At 47.1% G+C, this 18505-nt stretch overlaps 1 protein-coding gene and 1 long non-coding RNA gene across 2 annotated transcripts; both read right to left on the bottom strand.

The window, feature by feature from the left end:
• Positions 1 to 6695: 6695 nt before the first annotated feature.
• On the bottom strand, positions 6696 to 13534 carry LOC146753617 (rho GTPase-activating protein 32-like). Its single transcript, XM_085530639.1, has 14 exons — positions 13460 to 13534; positions 13260 to 13332; positions 12791 to 12913; positions 12601 to 12678; positions 12335 to 12416; positions 11921 to 12064; positions 11385 to 11487; positions 11092 to 11224; positions 10004 to 10086; positions 9534 to 9641; positions 9024 to 9169; positions 8375 to 8573; positions 7536 to 7678; positions 6696 to 7206 (listed from the first exon to the last, which is right to left on the bottom strand). The coding sequence occupies exons 2-14, from the start codon at positions 13311 to 13313 to the stop codon at positions 6782 to 6784; spliced, it is 1821 nt and encodes a 606-aa protein (XP_085386765.1). The 5' UTR covers positions 13314 to 13332; positions 13460 to 13534; the 3' UTR covers positions 6696 to 6781.
• A 734-nt stretch (positions 13535 to 14268) lies between these two features.
• Positions 14269 to 17185, bottom strand: LOC146753616 (uncharacterized). Its single transcript, XR_014940067.1, has 3 exons — positions 16928 to 17185; positions 15777 to 15848; positions 14269 to 14665 (listed from the first exon to the last, which is right to left on the bottom strand). It is a non-coding gene; the product is annotated as an uncharacterized LOC146753616 (long non-coding RNA).
• Between the last annotated feature and the right edge of the window lie 1320 nt (positions 17186 to 18505).

Below are 18505 nucleotides of genomic sequence, written 5' to 3'. Positions count from 1 at the left end.
GGCAAAGATGGATCAGCAGATACAGCTGGAATCTATCTCTCTCCTCCCCACTTTATTCCCCACCTTCAGTTCTTTTTGGAAAGGAAATGCTGCAAATCTGGACTTATTTGGGAAATCACCGTGCACACAATGAAGTGAGAAAGCACCGTGCACATGAACAAGGCCAGATCCTGGATCAAGCTTTCAGTGGAAGGGAAATGCCTGAAAGGATTGAGCAAAGTCCTGGCGAAAAATCCCTGGGGTTCCTGTTGGTGGGAAGCTGAACATGAGCCAGCAGTGTGCTCTCACAGCACAGAAAGTTAACCATATCCTGGGCTGCATCAAAAGAAGCACGGCCAGCAGGGCAAAGGAGGCGATCCTGCCCCTCTACTCTGTGCTGATGAGGCCTCATCTGGAGTACTGCATCCAGATGCAGAGTCCTCAGTACAGGAGAGACATGGACCTGTTGGAGCATGGACAGGTCACTGATACATGCCATAGAACTGATTCAAGGGCTGGAACACCTCTCCTATGAGGACAGGCTGAAAGAGCTGGGGCTGTTCAGCCTGGAGTACAAAAGGCTCCAAGGTGACCTGAGAGCAGCCATGAAATCTTTAACAGGGGAAAGGAGAAAGAAATACAAATAAAAGAGTGAGCTTAAGTATTGGATGAAACAATTAAGTGCAGGGCTCAGTTGTATGCACTGGGACTACTGTGGGCTTATATATATCTGAAGACTTTCTGGCTCCAGACTGGAAATTTCCAGTAATACAGGGCAACTAGTTGGGGGTTCTCATTCTTCTGAGAAATCCTTCTGGTCCAAGCACTTATAAGGAGCTCAGGACTTATGAAGCTATTTGCAGAAGGGAGAGGCACAGAATCATAGAATCACCCAGTCACAGAGTAAGAACTACACTGCTGACTGGACAAGCTTGTGAGAGCTTCTGACACCCACAGATCTGATCCACATCCCTTCACTACAGAGTCACCCTCAGTCTCACAGTGGTTGATCCTCAGCTTCAGGAAATCTCTCCCTCCTTCCACAGGTCTACTTTTCTTTATAGACAGAAACAGCTGAAGTCAAGATGTCATTGCTCTCGTTACCCCTGAAGGCAGGAAATTACTTCTTGTGATGGTGCATGTGGTAAAACGGCATTTCTCTCATTCAGTGCTTTGCATTTACTTTACCTTTCTGTGGCTTTATATACTGCTATGGCCAATATTTAATGAAGTCTGGCACAGAGGCAGACCAATTTTCTTTCTGCTTCTATCATTTATAATTCAATCACTTCTTTAATTTTGCATGTAGGAAAATGGAGAAGTCACAATAAAACTGAGTTTGTTTTGTTTTATTTCTCAACTCCAAGGAATCTCTACAATATTTCTTTGTTTCCAGTGCTCTCATCCCCAAAGGCTCTCTATCTCCAACCACTCCAATGTTAATTTTATTAGACTATGCTGTACATAGGATTACTCTCTTATAATCCATTTGCTACTTGTTTATCTCATGTATGATTAGTGTTTCTCTCCTGATTCTTATCTAACACTTACTAAGTATAAGGGTAATCTCGGTACTGGGGTGAATGACTACCCTCAGATTCCCCAAGGGATTAGAATACCATGATTGCTTCGTGATACAAATAGAGAAATGAGACCTGCAGGGTTCTTTGCCATTTTGCCAGCAAATTTGATTCCAGATAGATCAAGAGGCTTATGATGTGTTTGCTGCATATGTGACCAGGATGAGAATAGAACCAGTATTTCCTGGGGCTAAGTCCTGTGTTAATCCACAAGAACACTCTTTTTTCATCTCCATGATTTAATGTGAAGTAAAATGTGACACGATGGCTCTGTGGAAGAAGAAAACAAACAGTGTGCTGGTACAACATTCATGAGCACTAGAACTGATGGACTTTGAGGCTAACTGGAAATGGCTTTGGTTGCTTATGAGAAATCTGTTAGAAAACTGTGCTTAGAATTCCACAGGAAATACAGAGGATCCAAACTAGATGTGAATGTAACTCAAGAAGGGTCTGGATGGGGGCTCTGGCAGAGCCAGAGTTCTTTGTGAACCCCTATGAGGTTTTGGACACGGGTTTGGCATGGAGCAGAATAAAGATACATCACAGTTGAAAAGCATTTATTGGCTACCTATTCTACACTACAGGTGGTAGAACCAGTAACTCAGATTCTGATTCTGATCAGGTTCTGATGTGGAGTGATTTGTTGTCAGTTCTCTCATGGTTCTCCAGTCAGTTCTCCGGTGCCAGGATCTGCCACAGGGCATTCTGACCACGGGCATCATGTTTCTACGCTGCCGCCTGCATTGAACAGGCAACGGGACTGCCCAGCATGTGCAAGGCAGCACCTCTGTCACACCACCAGAATGTTTAAGGCTGTCGGGATTGTTGTTAGCGTCCCATTAACACTGAGGCTAGAGATACCCTTAGGACTGACATTACTATTAGCATTACTTTGATGGTGCCCTATCTGGGTCATTTCCAGGGGATGTCAGGAGTAAGGCACAGTGTCAGGAGAAAAAGAACAGACTCTGTTACTTTATAAACGTGATAATAGAGAGAGTTCATTGGAAAAAATACAACTCTTAAATAATGCAAAGCATGCTTCTGATTGGATGCAGGCATCATCTGGGCTCCGATTAATATTACTTTTAAGGTAAAGATTATTGTTACCTTAATGATTGTTTTTTTGGATTATGATCAGGGTTAAGGCTCCTTTTGCTACAAACTTGTAGCATCATTTTTGTTGTTACATTTGGAGTTAGAGACGATTTTAGAATCAGGGTAAGGGTTAGGATTAGAGTTACATTGCGGGTTAATGCTGTTGTCTTTACAGCTCCTGTGAGGGTTGGGGTCTGGGTCAGGTGTTTAAAAAATGAAATGAAAAAAGAATAAAAAAATATATTGAAAGCTTCAGATTTCATTAATCTTTGTGGGAATCATATAATGTGCAACTCAAATCTACCTCTTCATGCAGTGACTGCCTGTAAATTTGCTAGAGCCTAATATAACATGTCCTTGTGCTTTCCGCTAACTCACCTTCATTTCATTTTCATTACATTTGCTTGGTAGTCAGATTTTGGTGTGTGGATATTTTAAAACAATCTAACTGACATTGGCAAAAGATTAGAAATAAAAAAAAAATATATGCACTGTCAGAAGGATGGTGCTGTGTTGTGCTTCTACCTTTGGCAGCCCCTGGAGAAATGCTGTGGCACACAGAACACCTTTGTATTGCACTGACTGCTGCCATGCAGCATGGATTTAACACACCAAATCCAGAGGAGCATGACTGCATCTAACTGCCCTGAGAAAAACTCCTGTAGCTGAAGAGATGAGGAGGCAGCTGCTCATCTGCAGAACAAGCAGCACTGCCAGACACTGGGCCAGGTGAGCACCTCCTGCTGCAGCGTGATGATGACAGGGCTGGAGATGATCTGCAAAGCCAGCTTCAAAGTGGGAGACATGAGTCAACATGGCAGGAGGACAGAGGTGTTAGGGAGCAGCCAAGGCATCAAAGAGTATCAAAAGGCTTTGAAAGGTATCACAAAGCGACAGCCAGGAAGACTGGGATTATCATGAGCAGCAACCTGGATGCTAGAGATTATTTGCTCCCATACAAAATGGTAGAGATCTTGCTGCTGACATCCCAAAGCCAGGCAAAATGGGAACCCAGAGCTCTGCCTGCACGAACCCCACAGCCATAGCATTGCAAGCTGAGCTGCCTTGCTGTTTGTTGCATTCATCCCAATCCCTGTGAATGAAGACTCGGAATGCAGCCAAGGCGATGACTGAGCATGAGAGTGACTTTATTCAATAAAAGACAGGAGGGCTTGAGAGGTCAAGGGTGAAGATAGGACTCCTCTTGTCAAGATGAGAGTGGCTCAGAGCTGGTGCTGCTGCCTGGTGCCTGGGACTGGCAGCCTGACTCTAAGTCCCCATCTAAGATGCTCAGCTTCACCTCACTGATGCTGCCCTGCTCCTGCATGGTGGTGCTGCTGTTGGGGCACTCGGGCTGTGCTTGGGATGGGCAGCACTGCAAAGGCGCTGGGTCACAATCCAGGCAGGTGACTGTGGTGTCTGGCAGGCTCAGGTCAGGAGCTTCAGCAGAGCCAGGAGATATGAGAGCATGAACGTGGATGAGCCCCTTGTGTCCATCACTGTTACCATGTGGAAGGCTGTCATCCGAATTGCAGCGATTTGTGCTTAATAAGAACTCTCCATTGATGGAAACACACTGCACATCACTACTTGGTTTGGATCTTTGGGGTTGACAAGGGCTCGAATCACCTAGGAAGGCACAGAAACACAAGGGTTAGTGTCAAACGTTTGCAAGTTCAATCATGAAAGAGGTTGTTGATATTTGGTTATAGAGTGGCGGCAGGAAGAAGCAAATAGGCTTCAAGCAACAGAGCCACTGTCTTGAAAGTGATCCTCATACAGGTCCAGCTCTTGTGTTGACAAGAGACTCATTTGGGAAAGACAGGGGTCAACTGAAGATGTCAGGCACGGCTTGAACACCAGAACGAGGTACAAGCCCACTGAAAGCATGAATTCTACCTGTGTTGCTGACAAACAGTGTTTTGAAAGCTGGATTTGCACCCTTACCTGCCAGGACCAAGACTTCAGCTGAGAGCCCAAAGAAGTGAGAAGGAACAGAACTAGGACAGCTGACTTAAACTGGCCAAAGGATATTCCATACTATATGACATATTGTGGAAAGAGTTTTGAAGGGGGTAAATAGTTCATGTAAATCTCTTCCACTACTAGGAGGCTAACTGGGCACTGATTGGTAGGTGGTGAGCAATTGCTTTTGCATTCATCATAACTATTATCCTTTTCTCTATCTCAGTACATAATTCTATCTCAACCCATGAGTTCTACTTTGTGTTGTTTTTTCCCCCTTCAGTTCTCTCCTGCAATCCACTGGAATGGAGTGGAGTACTGTAACTTTCTCTCCCAACAGAAAAATAAAAACACATTCATTATTATTTATGGAAGACTGACTGCAGTTCATGCTCACTGGTTTGAGGTCTCTGGGCATAACCCTGACTGTGAACAGAAGCAATTGCTGAAACAGTCTGTCAAAAAAAGACTGGAGCTTCCTCTTCCAAAAGGCGGTCCTTAGAAACAATGTCATCAAACAGCTTCCCTGTAAGATAAGGTTATCTGAAAATGCATTTAGAGAGTATCAGAGAAAGATAAGTAACAATGACAGCACAGAGAGCAGAAACTATTTCTTACCTCTAAGACTATAAATATTTCTTTGATGTCTCTCTTACATGATACAATGGGCAAACATGTTGATGACTTCAGTTCTTCATGGCATCAATTTCTGTTTTAGCATGAGGCAAGTCATCCTTAAGAGACCATAAAAGCAAGCGATGAAATCGCTAACTACTGTGACATACCAGGTACCACATCTGACTGCTGTGGAACAGAACAAGCACATATGGGACAGTACACAATTCAACATCAACTCAGCAATGGCTGACATCACTCCCATAGAAATTGTGAAACAGAGCTGTGAAAACTGAAAAACAAAACATTCAGCATTTTCATTGGCATTTTGGTAAAGTTGCTGTAATAATGTAACAATAATGTAATGTAATGTAATAACGTAATAACTTCCTCCATTTTAAAGCCAGAGAATACTGCCCTCTGAACAATGAGGAACAAGATTTGTGGTGCTCTGTTAAACTTTTTCCAGCTCTACAGCATCTTTCAAAAGGCAATGGGACCAGTAGGCTGCATTCCTATGTACCATCCCACCTGCCCCCATGTTCCTGAGAACTCCACAACTCCAACAGAAGATATTATCATATTTAAATGCCTTTTGGCTTACCCCTACAGTAACTTTCTCCATGATTTTTAGTGCAACTTTTTCACCAGTAAGAAGATGCCGCCCGAGTTTTACCTTTGCAAAACCACCTACAAATCAAAACACAGATGCTTAAAGTTGAGCATGAATTCTTCTCTAATATAATATTACAGGTAAAGCAGAGTACCTAGCATACACTGTGTGTAATGCTTTAATTAGAGGAAGAGGTAATCAGCACCATCAATTTCCAACAGGTCTCAAAAATCCAATTCCAAGTTTATACTAATGAAACCTGACTTAGAGAACTGACAAGAGCTGTCAATCTATTCTCAGATTAATTCTAGAGTGGTGAGACAGACTGTTAGGCGTGCTGTTTCTGTACAAAGATGACACTTACCCGTTCCAACTGTTTCATGGAATTCCTAGTACTTGAGAATTTCCTCGTAGTCACTGACAGACATCCTGAAATGTGCAAGAACTGAAGATCCTCCAAGCACGTGCAATGAGGAAGTGCCAGCAGTGTTCACATCCTACTTAGGACATATTCTTAGAGGCAGAAGGGACACTCGTGGCAGATCCAGCAATGCTCATCTTCTCACCAACGTGCATCCCCCTCTCACCCAGCAACAACAAAACACAGTGCATGAAGCTGGCTTCACTTAGGTTAACAATATGGAACATCCCTCAGGGCTTTGTGCCACAGAGCAGTAGCAGGGCTGGACTACAGCTTTAGGAAGCAGTGGAAGCCTTTCCCTGTATGGTTACAGTGTCCCTGCACGCACCCCACAGCCAGAGCGTTGCAAGCTGAGCTGCCTTGATGTTTCTTACACTCATCCCAATCTCTGTGAATGAAGACTCAGAATGCAGTCAAGGCGTTGATTGAGCACGAGCGTGCCTTTATTCAATAGGAGAATGGAGGGAATGAAAGGTCCGGGGTAAAGATGGAACTCATCCTCTGATGTTAAGGAGAAAGTGTCTCAGAGCTCGTGGTGCTTCCTGGTGCCTGGGACTGGAGGCCTGACTCCAAGTCCCCCTCCAAGAGTCTCGGCTGCTCCTCATTAACGCTGTCCTGGTCCTGCTTGGAGGTGTTGTTATCGGGGCACTCGGGCTGGGCTTGCTCTGGGCTGTCCTGGAAAGGCACCGGGCCATAGTCCCGGCTGGTGACTGTGGCATCTGGCAGGCTCAGGTCAGCAGCTTCCGGAGGGATGGGATGAATAAGGGCTTCCACAATTATGACACTCTTCTGTCCTTCGCTGCTGTCACATAGAAGGCTTTCCTTTGAACTGCCGCATCCTGTGCTTCCTAACAGTTCAATACTGATGGAAGCACAGGATGCACCATCATCACTTGCCCTGGGTCTTCGAGGCGCACAAGGGCTGGAGTCACCTAGGAAGGAGTAGATGCACAGCGGTTAGTGTTGAATGTTCACAAGATAAATCATGAAAGAGGTTCTTGACATTTGGCATTTTGTAGTGGTGGTGGGCAGAAGCAAATAGGCTTCTAGCAACAGTGTCACTGCCTTGAAAGTGATCCTTGTGCAGGTCCAGCTCTTGTGTTGACAAGAGACTCATTTGGGAAAGACAGGGGTCAACTGAAGATGACAGGCACAGGCTTGAATGCTAGGAGGAGGTACAAGCCCACTGAAAGCATGAATTCTACCTGTGTTGCTGACAAGCAGTGTTTTTGCTGGATTTTTGCTGGATTTGCTCGCTTACCTGCCAGGAGCACGACTTCTGTTTCTGATGGCTCCCTGGCACTGCTCTGCAGTTGGTGTTCATCCACCGGTGATGTTCTGTGCAGGCAAAAGCAAGAACACCAACTGCCAGCAGGTGATTCCATCCTTCTGGGACGCCTTGGACTGGAGAGAGAAAACAGAGCATGCTGTCAGTGGTGGTGCAGGGTGAGGGAAGAGTTGCACCGAGCCCTTGCCAACAGTTCCCTATTCCTGGCACTGCCTGCTTTCTGCTGAAACACAGCTTAGAAACGCGCTCTGTTTCAAACAGCAGAGGATGCTTCCATTCCTACAGCTCAGCCCTCAAGTCCTGCTGGCTACATTCCTCTCAACCATGTCAAGCAAGATGCGGAGCATGTGAGCAAAGGCTCCACAGCCAGACAGGACAGAAGCTGGCAGGCCTAACTGCTTTCTGAGGAACTGTGCAGACATAAGGGAAGTTCAAAAGCATCTCTGACTCTTATGCTAACACCACCCCGGCCTCAGCTCACTGCCATCTTTAATTTCTAGTGCCAGCAAGTCTGACCAACAGCTCTCCTTAGAGGAGAACAGGAACTGGTTTCAGGCACGTGGCCCTGAAATCAGGAAAACCCCAACGTTTCGTGATACAGCCAGCACAGACCAGGATAGACGCCAGCGTGGCTTTCTGCATCTCGTGACTGCCTGCCCAACCAGGAAGGAAAGGCACCTTGTGTGGCTCCACTGAGCCCATTCGGCAACTGTGTGTTAGTTGAATCCTCAAAGATATAATGGACAAAAAGTAAACCAATAAAACCCATCTGACCAGTTATGATAGGGGCTGGAAAGGGAAGTCCTCTTTACCTTTCAGATGGAAAATCAATGATTGTGTGGAATCTCCCTGGTGCAGCTGTGGGGCCTTCCTCCACTTCGATTTCACTGCTCCTTATCACTGCAGGAGAGCTGCTCTGGCCTCTCAGGGCCTGTGCCTCCTGCACGGTGAGCAGCTTTGCAGCATGAGGAGACTCCAACACAGACTTGGGCTCAGGTTCAGAACTGTGCCCTGCAAGGGAAAACCACAGGTAAGACGGAGGATCAGAAAGCAGCAGCACAACCATCCCAGTTCTGCATTTTTCTCAGACTTGCTTATCCGAGCCACTGGAAGAAGAGGAGCTCAAAGTAACTGGGTGCTCAGAGGTATGCTCATGGCAAAGGACACAGCCACAATTAAGAGCTGCTCACTGTATGAAAAGAGGCATAAAAAAAAAAAAACCAACCCTAGAAGACAGGTCCGGGAACTCAGAAAGCTTTGCTGCCACACTTCAATTATGCTTCACCCCCATTCAGAACATCATAAAGGCAGGGACAGTGTTCTCATTCTCAGGACCCAGCAACAGGGTGCCATGTTCTCATCTAAGCCCAGAAGCCTCCTGTCCCGTTGAGAGTCAAAGTGTATTTGAAAGATCGTGGCCTCAATTAGATCAAGATCAAGATAATGGAGGAAGATACTCACCTGCTCCGTCTCCCATGGCTGACGTGGATTTGGAGCCAAAGAGGCCGTCTGTGTGGCTAATGATGAACTCCACCACTGCTGTCTGCGTCTGGACTTCTATGGAGGCAGCTCCTCCACTGGCGCAGGCTGACTGGCTGTGCTGGGATCTGAAGAAAAGGCAGATTTTACAAGTCATTCCTCCAAGACTGTTTCCCCAGGTCTGAATTTTTGCAGCCCAAAGCAGTCCAACTGGGCTCTGGAGACTTTTGCAGTGGGCAATCAGCATCAGCACCTACGAAATTCTCCTTGATCAACGACACAGCAGTCCCAGCTAAACAAGAGAGCAGAAACTGTCACCTAGGAATTGTGCCCCTAGGGTTGGGGGAGAGCAGTTCAGGCTCTACCTCTGCTGCCAGCCACTTCTGACAGCTTTTACAGGAGAAGAGCACATTAGATGAAGAAGAAGGGAGGATTGCTTTCTTTCTGGAGAGCAGAAGTAAGCATTGTGCTCAAACAGAAAAAGAAGATTACCTTAAGAGGTTTGGAGCCCACACTATGGCTAAATTGTGAGCATCCATGTTGGTGACCGAACAGTTCCCAGCAAGAGACGCCAAATGACGCATCAGATGCTCCAGCGTCCTGGAAAACAAGAGGGGCAGATGTTCAGCACCAAAAAGCAAGCTGTGCTGCAGTGCACAAAACAAACCTCACTTCATGGTGGTTGATGTCATTTCTACAGTCCCTGAATATGAAGTAGATAAAATGTTCCCAGTGCCACCACGCCGCAGCACCAAGCCCTGCAAAGCACAGCCGCAGCCATCGGCTGCACCAACCATGATCCCATGCCAAGAAAATGACCCAATCAATTGACCCAGTGCAGCCTTCAGCTGCTGCAGCGTGCACAGGAATGATGTTGCAGGTGTGAGACAACACCTGGAATCGCATCATCACCCTCTGAAAGGCAGCAGGGCTGAGCTCAGCAGACCGAGGGCAGCACTGACCTGTAGTGAGGAGCGGGCAGCTGCTGGATGGCATCCTTCATTCTCACAAACCTCTCCTCCTCGGTAGCTGCACAAGCAGCGTCCTGGAATAAGGAACGAAGGGATTACTGTGTCCAGTTCTGGGCTCCCCAGTACAAAAAAGACAGGGATCTCTTGGAAAGAGTCCTGCAGAGGGCCACTAAGATGGTGAAGGGCCTGGAGCATCTCCCCTGTGAGGAGAGACTTAGGGAACTGGGTCTGTTTAGCCTTGAGAAATGAAGGCTGAGAGGGGACTTGATCCAGGTTTATAAATACCTGAGGTGTGGGAGCCATAGTGGTGAGTCTGGTCTCTTTTCAGTAGTGTGTGGGGATAGGACTAGGGGTAATGGGATGAAAGTACAGCATAGGAAGTTCCGCACATTTGTAAAGATCTTCTTTACAGTGAGGGTGACGGAGCACTGGAACAGGCTGCCCAGGGAGGTGGTGGAGTCTCCTTCTCTGGAGATATTCAAGACCTGCCTGGACGCCTGCCTGTGTGATATGGTGTAGGGAGCCTGCTTTGGCAGGGGGGTTGGACTTGATGATCTCTAGAGGTCCCTTCCAACCCTTACAATGCTGTGATTCTGTGATTCTGTGATTCAGACACGAGTCAGCCTAAATAGCTGCCAAAGGATTGGGAACCGTGGGGCCAGCGTGCTGGTGGTCAGCACCGAGGCAGACTCGATGCCTTCCAAGAGGCATCAGGGGAACACAGCAGCACTCAGCCTGCGCCATCAAGGCCAAGCTCTGGGGGGCTTTACAGCCTGATTGCGTATTGCAGCTCCTTGCAGCAGGCATTCCTCTCCAAGTCCACTTTGCTATTAACCCCATTCTACCAATAGTTGGGGAACAGCAAAGGAAAGGGAATTCTCGCAAGTATGGTGAATAACTTAAATCAGCACCTCCTGGCACCACCAAAAGCGGTATCAGTGAGAGGTAGGATGTGCCAAAGACATGCCTCATGGGGCTAACAGAAAGAAGACCTCAGAGCTGGGGCACTGCTGCAACCACTAGCCAGGACGCCCAGGGAACAGGTACGTATCTTTTCCAAGACATTGCCCTGTGCTTACCGAGAACTGGTCATACAGCTGGTTGGTGAGGAGAGGGTTTGGGAGCTCCCTGAAGTACATCTTGCATACAGAGCTCACACTGTGAATATCACGGACGCTGAGCTCTGGCACCTGCTCTGAATCAAATTCATGGCTGCAGAGAAGGACACAGAATTGGGCAGAGGGCTTTGAGAAAGACGAAAACAAGTCCAAAGCCACACAACATACAGTCAAGAAAAGGAAGGGGTTCCTCTGAACGCCCGCAGCATGGCACGGGGCCCTACTGACAGCTGTGTCAGTCACAGCACTCTTACCGTAGTCGCTGGATCTTGGACATGACGCCAGACAGGCGGTATATCCCGCGCACTACGCCATTCTCCTCAATGAACTGAGCACAGCTCTCGAGGACCTGGGGGACTACAGAACAAGAGCCAGTGGTTAGCTCAGCTTCTTACTCAAGTCCTGGTTCAGGCCATGCCCTTCTCACATCCCATCCACTAAGCCCAGCCAGGCTACTGCTTGCTTCCTCCTTAGAGGAGAAAGCTGGCAGAGACAGCTGAGAGGAAACTGTACAGAGATGTGTTCTTGGCTTTCCAGAAATGCCACAACCTATCAACAGCCTGGAGAAAGTAATTCTGGCAAAGCCACAGACACTGCAAGTTCCATCACAGCTCCCTGGGGAATAGAGGAGTCCAATCCCATGTCCAGAAAAGTTAGGGAAAGGATGCTGGCTGCTCTCTGTGTCCAGAAGGCTTCCTACGTTATCTGGCTGAAACAATTGGAGGATATGACCTCCCTTTCACCTTTACACGCCCAACGGAGATAGATCCAGGAATGGGCTGTTCCTTACCATCACGGCCAGAGCGAAGAAGGTGCTCCCCCAGGTCACACCCAAACAACCCTTCCTTCTCCGGCTCAGGCTCCGTCGCTCTCCTGGGACGGGCCTTCACCAGGGAACGAAGGAAGGGGATGAGCTTGCCCCGTCTCCTTGGCACTGCACAACAAAACAAAGAAACCACTTCATTTCAGGCTTGGCTCCGTTGGACGAGGCCAAACATAATGCATTCAACAGAGCATGTAACAACTGGAAGAACAGTATCAACAATGACAAGCAATAACAGATTTTCCCCATCCCTGGAGGTGCCCATGGAGCTTAATGCACTCCTCTTGCAAAGCTTGCTGAACTTGGGCATTAACGAATCCCTTGATAGTTACATTCTGACCCCGTTTTACTAACCCGCATTATCAGATGTAACATATGTACCTGGCTTTGGCAGTGAATTGACCAGGGACTCAGGAACTTTTCCACTGATGAGTTCCACGCACTCACCAGGGAAAAGTCCAACCTGTAACAAGAACAAAAAGACAGGTGGGCATTAGCGCGAGCCCAGAGCCAAAGGGAAGGTCCTCTGACACCGACACAGGGCAACCGTTTGCATCCAGAAGCCATCCTGTGCAGGCAGAGCAGCTCCAACCTGAGATTCCCGACTCTACTCAAGTTGTGCTCTCTAGTCAGAAACGTGTGCCTACCTCAAAGCCACGCTTGCCTCTCCAACAGGGGCTCAGCTCCTTTGGTGGCATGTCAACAATGGACACCAGATCTCCGACCTGAAAGAAATTGAAATGTCAATCCCGGATTCAGCAAATCTGGTAGGAAAACAAATCTCAAACGACTGCCTTCTTCTATGCATGACAACAAGGAACGCCTCTAACTGCTTACCTCAAGGGAGAGCTCACCCGGCCCCTGGGCGACGTGGCTCTTAATAACATGGGCCGCCGCAATCGCTGGAACGTTGATAGATGACACAGCACGCTCCAGCTGCGGCTTCCACATGTTATCAGCCTGCAAAACAGAGCACAGGCTGTGGTCAGGAGCTGAGGACATACCAGGAGGATTTCAAGGTGAGGAGCACATCTGCAGAGAAAGCTGCAGCAAATGCGCTCCGTCCTTATCAGCAGCACTTCAGAAGGAGCTGCACGTCTCATCACAGTTATTTCCCTTCCTGGTGCGCATTGCCAGGCCATGCAAAGATGCATCTCTCTCAACACAGACTAATCAGCAATGGCACTGGTACAGAAAGTTGGCCAGGCCCTTTTTGGCCCATTCTTGCCTGCAGGAGAGTACACCTGCAGCTCCTTCTAATGGCTCAACACAGGGAAAAAAGACCAGCCAGAGCTTCATACTGTACCTCCGTCGCCGCCACCTCAGGCTCACGGCTGATCCCACTGCACGCAGCACCCATCACAGCAAGTGTGAAGACACTGGAACAGAGCAGAAACACACTTCTGTTTTCTCTATTCACACAGCACAGTATGGACAGACTTCTTCAGAGCTACCCGCGCATACCCTGCGGCAAAACCATGCGGGGGGACAAAACATGGCACGTACCTGGCAGTGAGATCACCTCAAGCTATCTGCAGCAGTTCCTTGTCGCTTTGCTCAGATGGAATGAGAGCAAAAGCTGCACCGAGGCAGTGGGCGGAGGGCGAGGAGAGGAGAGAGAAAGAGCAGGTCAGTGAGCAGGGCTAAGACAGTCATGGAATAACACACACAGCACAACCGTCCCATCCACTTGCTGCAAGACATGCTGAGTCTCAGGCTACGTGATGTCTGTCCACCCAGCAACTTTACAACGCTTCCACTACTGAGCAAAGACAATGGAAGAAGCACGGGACAGGTGCCAACTTTACTGATACCCCCTTTGGAACGTGTGTACCAGGGGAAAATTACGTCTGATGGTCAAGAGTAAGCAATACGGTGCTGTGAGCTCCGACAGCCAGCAGTTCTCAACACCTCACTGCCCACCCATCCATCCCACACCAGCTCAGCTTACCTACAAGCTGCTGCACACGACGGTGTGAAGAAAAAAACACTAAAGGAACTAACTAACGGCACTAACTAACTAAAGTCACTAACTAACAAACAAAACTAACTAACAAACAGAAGTAACTAACAAACAGAACTAACTAACAAACAGAACAAACTAACTAACGGCACTAAAGGCACAACAACAACAAGACAACCAACCACTCCGACCACTAGCTCACCCACAAAGGAACACAGAACGCACCGCTCCTCCCCTCATTCCAGACGCTTATGACATCACCAACGGCCAACAGCCTGGTCCACCATGACCCCCCACAAGGCGGGGAGCCAAGACCACGTGGTCACATCTGATTCCAACACGGCACCACAACATTCCAGGACTCAGTGTGGGCTTGGAATTCTATCCTGGTGTGGCAGCGCAATGGGAGGTGTTAGGGCACAGCTGAAGAGCTGACAGACACTGGATGTTTCCAAAGGAGGGTGCCAGATTAACTCTCAGCATTCTCTTGCGGGGCTCTTTGGGATGCTTCAAACCCATTTTCACTGCCTAGCTCATTTCTACAAAGTCCAGTTGAGAAATGCTCACTTTGTCTGGGGAACGCCTCTATGCATCATGAATTAAAAATAAAATAAAATGGGCACGCGACCCTATGAAACTTACCTCTCTGCTCTTGCTGTCAGCCAGACACCTCAGATGAGCATGACGTGTCCCTGCTCCTGAATGAAGATCCACCCAAGTCTGTGTTCCTCTCTGCTTCATCTCTGGGTCTAAAAGAAACACAGGCAGAGATGATTACAAGATCCTTTGTACAGACGAAAGACAAGGGTGCACACGAATTCTGTTTAGCAAGAAATACTACAGTCCCAATGGACTGCTGTGGTAGTACTTGAATCCTCATTTGGGGCTGGAGCTCAACAGGTCAACACATCAGAAATAACACAAAGTGCATCTGGAAGACGTGTCTCAAAGCCCAGAAAATCCAACACGGGAGGGGGCTGGACAGTGGACCACAAGTGTCCATTTCCATTGCAGCTCCCTGTAGAGAACAGCACCAATCAGCAGGCGTGAATCAATTCATTCACAAGCTGCACAATGACTCTGTTTTTTACATGATAAAGAAACACACAGAAATTCCTGACCAAAAAGTTGGGAGTTTAATAACGACCAAAGAGGCTCCTGTTCCTGCGCCTCATCCTCTCACCCCAACTCCTGGGTGATGCCCACAGGCTTCAAGTCAGCTCTCAAATCCATTGAACTCCAGTCACAGAACTCCATCAAAAAGGATGTCACACATGTGACACTTACATACATTTTGCATCAGAAACAGTGATGCCAGCAGGAGCAGAGAGGTGACTGTCTCCCTGTACCCAGCACTGGTGAGGCCACAACTCGAATTCTGTTTCCAGTTTGTGGCCCCTCACTGCAAAAAAGACACTGAGGCATTGGAACGTGTTCAAAGAAGGGCAACAAAGCTGGTGAGGGGTCTGGAGCACAATGGGGCCATATAAGAAGAGGCTGCGGGAGCTGGGAATGTCCAGCCTGGAGAAGAGATGGCTCAGGGGAGACCTCATTGCTCTCTATAACTTCCTGAAGGGAGGTTGCAGTGAGCTGGAGGTCGGCCTCTTCTCTCATGTCATTACTGATAGAACTAGAGGGAATGGTTTCAAGCTGCGGCAGGGGAGGTTCAGGCTGGACATTAGGAAATATTACTTCTCAGAAAGGGTGGCCAGGCACTGGAATGGACTGCCCAGGGAGGTGGTGGAGTCACCCACCCTGGGGGTGTTCAAGGAAAGTCTGCAGAAATCCCTGCTGAAATCCTGACCTCTGCCACAGGTGGCTGAGTGACACAAAAGCTGTGTCCTTGGTTCCCGGCCTTACCTTCTCATGCCGTTCATCTTGCTCTGCAGCTCCTGTTCTGAATAGTCTTCTTATATTCCCATGTGATGTACCCTGAAATACATCATTTAGTGAGTCTGAACAAAACAGAAGACATTAATTGGAACTGTGAAGAAATGTTTTTTGCACTTTACTTGGAGAATGTTACATGCTATACCTTCTTTTCTCAATTGTAACACATGATTTTTTATAAAAAGAAACACAGCAAGTCAGCTTTTCAGTGTTTTCACCAAGTGTTGATGAAACTTGGTGAAATACAACTTTAGAAAAAGGTAATTTGAAAATTTAAATATTCTTATCAGAATCTCTGCTATTAGTTACCGTTCCCATGTTCTGATTTGATGATGATTCTCTCAGAGCTGTTTTGTCCCTCCCCACCTCAAATGCACTTCAAGTGCTTTAGGAGCATCACTGGAATTTTGAATAAACTCGATATATTTTAGGAAAGCTGCTACAGATGCATGACTGAAGTACTTTGGAAAAATGTAATCTTGATTGAATGCTGAACAGTGTTATTTAATTATAATCCAGGTAATTAAATTAATTAAACCAAGGAAATCACCTCCCAGTCAGTCAGCTCCAACCAGGGAAATCGCTTCCCTGCCAAGCAGATGCAACCAACACAAGCTGCTACATCACTCTAGGGCCCCACTGAGTCTTCCCAAGGGGTCTCCAAAGGCTTCCCTGTTGACTTCTGGGAACCTGGGAACACTCACATGGAAGCCAGTGCCCCCTAATGTGCCCCAGAGGTTTCTCAGGGCCCTGCAATTAGCTCTACAGACATCCAGACATGCCCCAGAGCAAGTATGTGTGCTGTAGGGAGCCCAAGAGACATTCCAGAGCAACCTAGTACTCCTCAGTGCGCTCAAGGGTTCTTCACCTGTCTCTAAATATGCCATACTGGACTTCGTTTTCTGTTCTGGAGCCCTCCTTGGTTATCAGCTTTGCTTTCTCATGCCATTTATCATTCAGATTAGAGATTATTTTAACTAAAATATTTTAATCCACCATATTTTCTGAAAACTAAGAATTGATCCCGCTCAAGGAAACAGAAGAGAAAAACATCACCCACAGGCTGCAGATATTTACCTCGACTTCTCTACATGCCATCCCCAGTGTGCTTTTCAACTCACCTTGCACAGTGACTCTGGCTTTTGTTTTAGAGTCCTCTGTCTCACAGGTGTACTCCCCGCTGGCCTTGGCGGTAGAGTCATGGATGATCAGAATGGCCCCAGTTCCCTCCTGCTGCAAGTCGTACTTCTGGCTTTTTCTGATTGCTTTGCCATCCTTGTACCACCTGATGTTCACATCTGGTTTCGACAGCTCACGGCTCAGGCTGATGTCCTGCCCTGCTGCTGCTGTCTTATCCTCCAGCTGTTTTGTTACCTCAGTAGGTTTTTCTGAAAGAAAACATGCTTTTTGAGTAACATACACTTAGGGTAGGATGCCTCTCTCAAAATACACGCATCTACATGCTGGAGATAAGTTAGAGAGGCACTTGCAGCAGAGGCCATCCTACAGCCAGCAGTAATCTGTAAAGTACAGACAATAGAATTCAAGGCACCATTTATTCTGTCTTAAATCTACCCCATTGAGGATGATGAACCATGTCTGAAAACTGCCTCTTCCTTCTCTCCACTGATCACACTGGGAGCCTCAGATGATGCTCTCAGATGCACATGTTCTAGATAGGAATTTGTTGTACAGCTAGATGATGTGAAGGCCATCCCTTCAGCTTATACTTAGAGGATATTTGCTCCCACAGTTCCCTCAACAGATCATTCCTGAATTACTGGTAATGGAACAAGCTGGAGTGAGATGCCCGTTGCCAACACTACCCCAGTGCTTTGGGTAGTTCTCACATTTGTGTAAAATGGTTCCTCCTTTCACTTATTTTTAAGAGAAATTCTCAGTGCTTCAAGGTTCAAGTAGAAGGTTGCTATTCACTTTAACCACATTATAAGTTAGCTCTCACAATAAACTTATCAGGAGACAGCTGAAGGAATCAGACCCCAGAATCTCTCCCATCTCATTACCTTTCACAGACAGAGAGGCTTTGGAGGTTAGACCACGGGCAGTAAAAACGACTTCCCCAGCGTCAGTAGGAGTCACACTTTTGATGAGGAGAGTCTATTTCCAACCCACGTCAGAAGCTTTAAATTACCCACCACTTTCCACTCTGCTTCCATTCAGTGTCCACTTGAACTCATCAATACTTTCATGGGACAGAATGCATTCAAAAGTGCAATCTTCTACCTCCTGGATTTCAGTGTTTTTCAGCCGTTTGCTAATGCCAATATTCAGCTCTGGAAGATAAGAGATGGGTTAGTATGAGGTTTATATGGAGAAAAGGCATTTGTAACCGATGTGAGTAGCAGTCCTGGTGTTTTAACTCAGGATTTGCAGAACATGGCTGCGTTCCTTACTGATGTATTCTCTAAGACATTCTACACTCAGAATTACCAGAAAGCTATAAAAAAAAAGAGACGTGAATCTCTTGGCTTTGCTCTGGAAGAACTACAAGGAGAGCAGCTCAGTCCATGGAGCACAATGAAGATTCAATGAGCTACAGAGGGAAAAACCTAACAGAGAGGACAAATCTAGGATGCTGCGTGAGAAAAAGGGTTTTGCCTATGACAAGAAATGTTTCTATTAGCTAATTTGTTTCCATCCTACCCCTACTGGTGTTCGAACCATTTCTCCATTTTAGG

Source organism: Coturnix japonica, chromosome Z, assembly GCF_054131305.1.
Source record: "Coturnix japonica strain WE chromosome Z, WE-NBRP24, whole genome shotgun sequence".
In the NCBI taxonomy this organism is placed as follows: Eukaryota; Metazoa; Chordata; class Aves; order Galliformes; family Phasianidae; genus Coturnix; species Coturnix japonica.
Note: the sequence above shows the minus strand (reverse complement) of the source record. Positions and strands in the feature narration are given on the sequence as shown.

Excerpts from the sequence above, each read along its gene's own strand:
- LOC146753617 (XM_085530639.1), bottom strand. The coding sequence starts at position 13,313 with ATGGGTGCTGCGTGCAGTGGGATCAGCCGTGAGCCTGAGGTGGCGGCG. Across the intron at positions 12,065-12,334 it reads CAATTCACTGCCAAAGCCAG|TGCCAAGGAGACGGGGCAAG; the intron begins GTACATATGTTA and ends TTTGTTGTGCAG. Across the intron at positions 10,087-11,091 it reads AGCTGTATGACCAGTTCTCG|GACGCTGCTTGTGCAGCTAC; the intron begins GTAAGCACAGGG and ends TCCTTATTCCAG.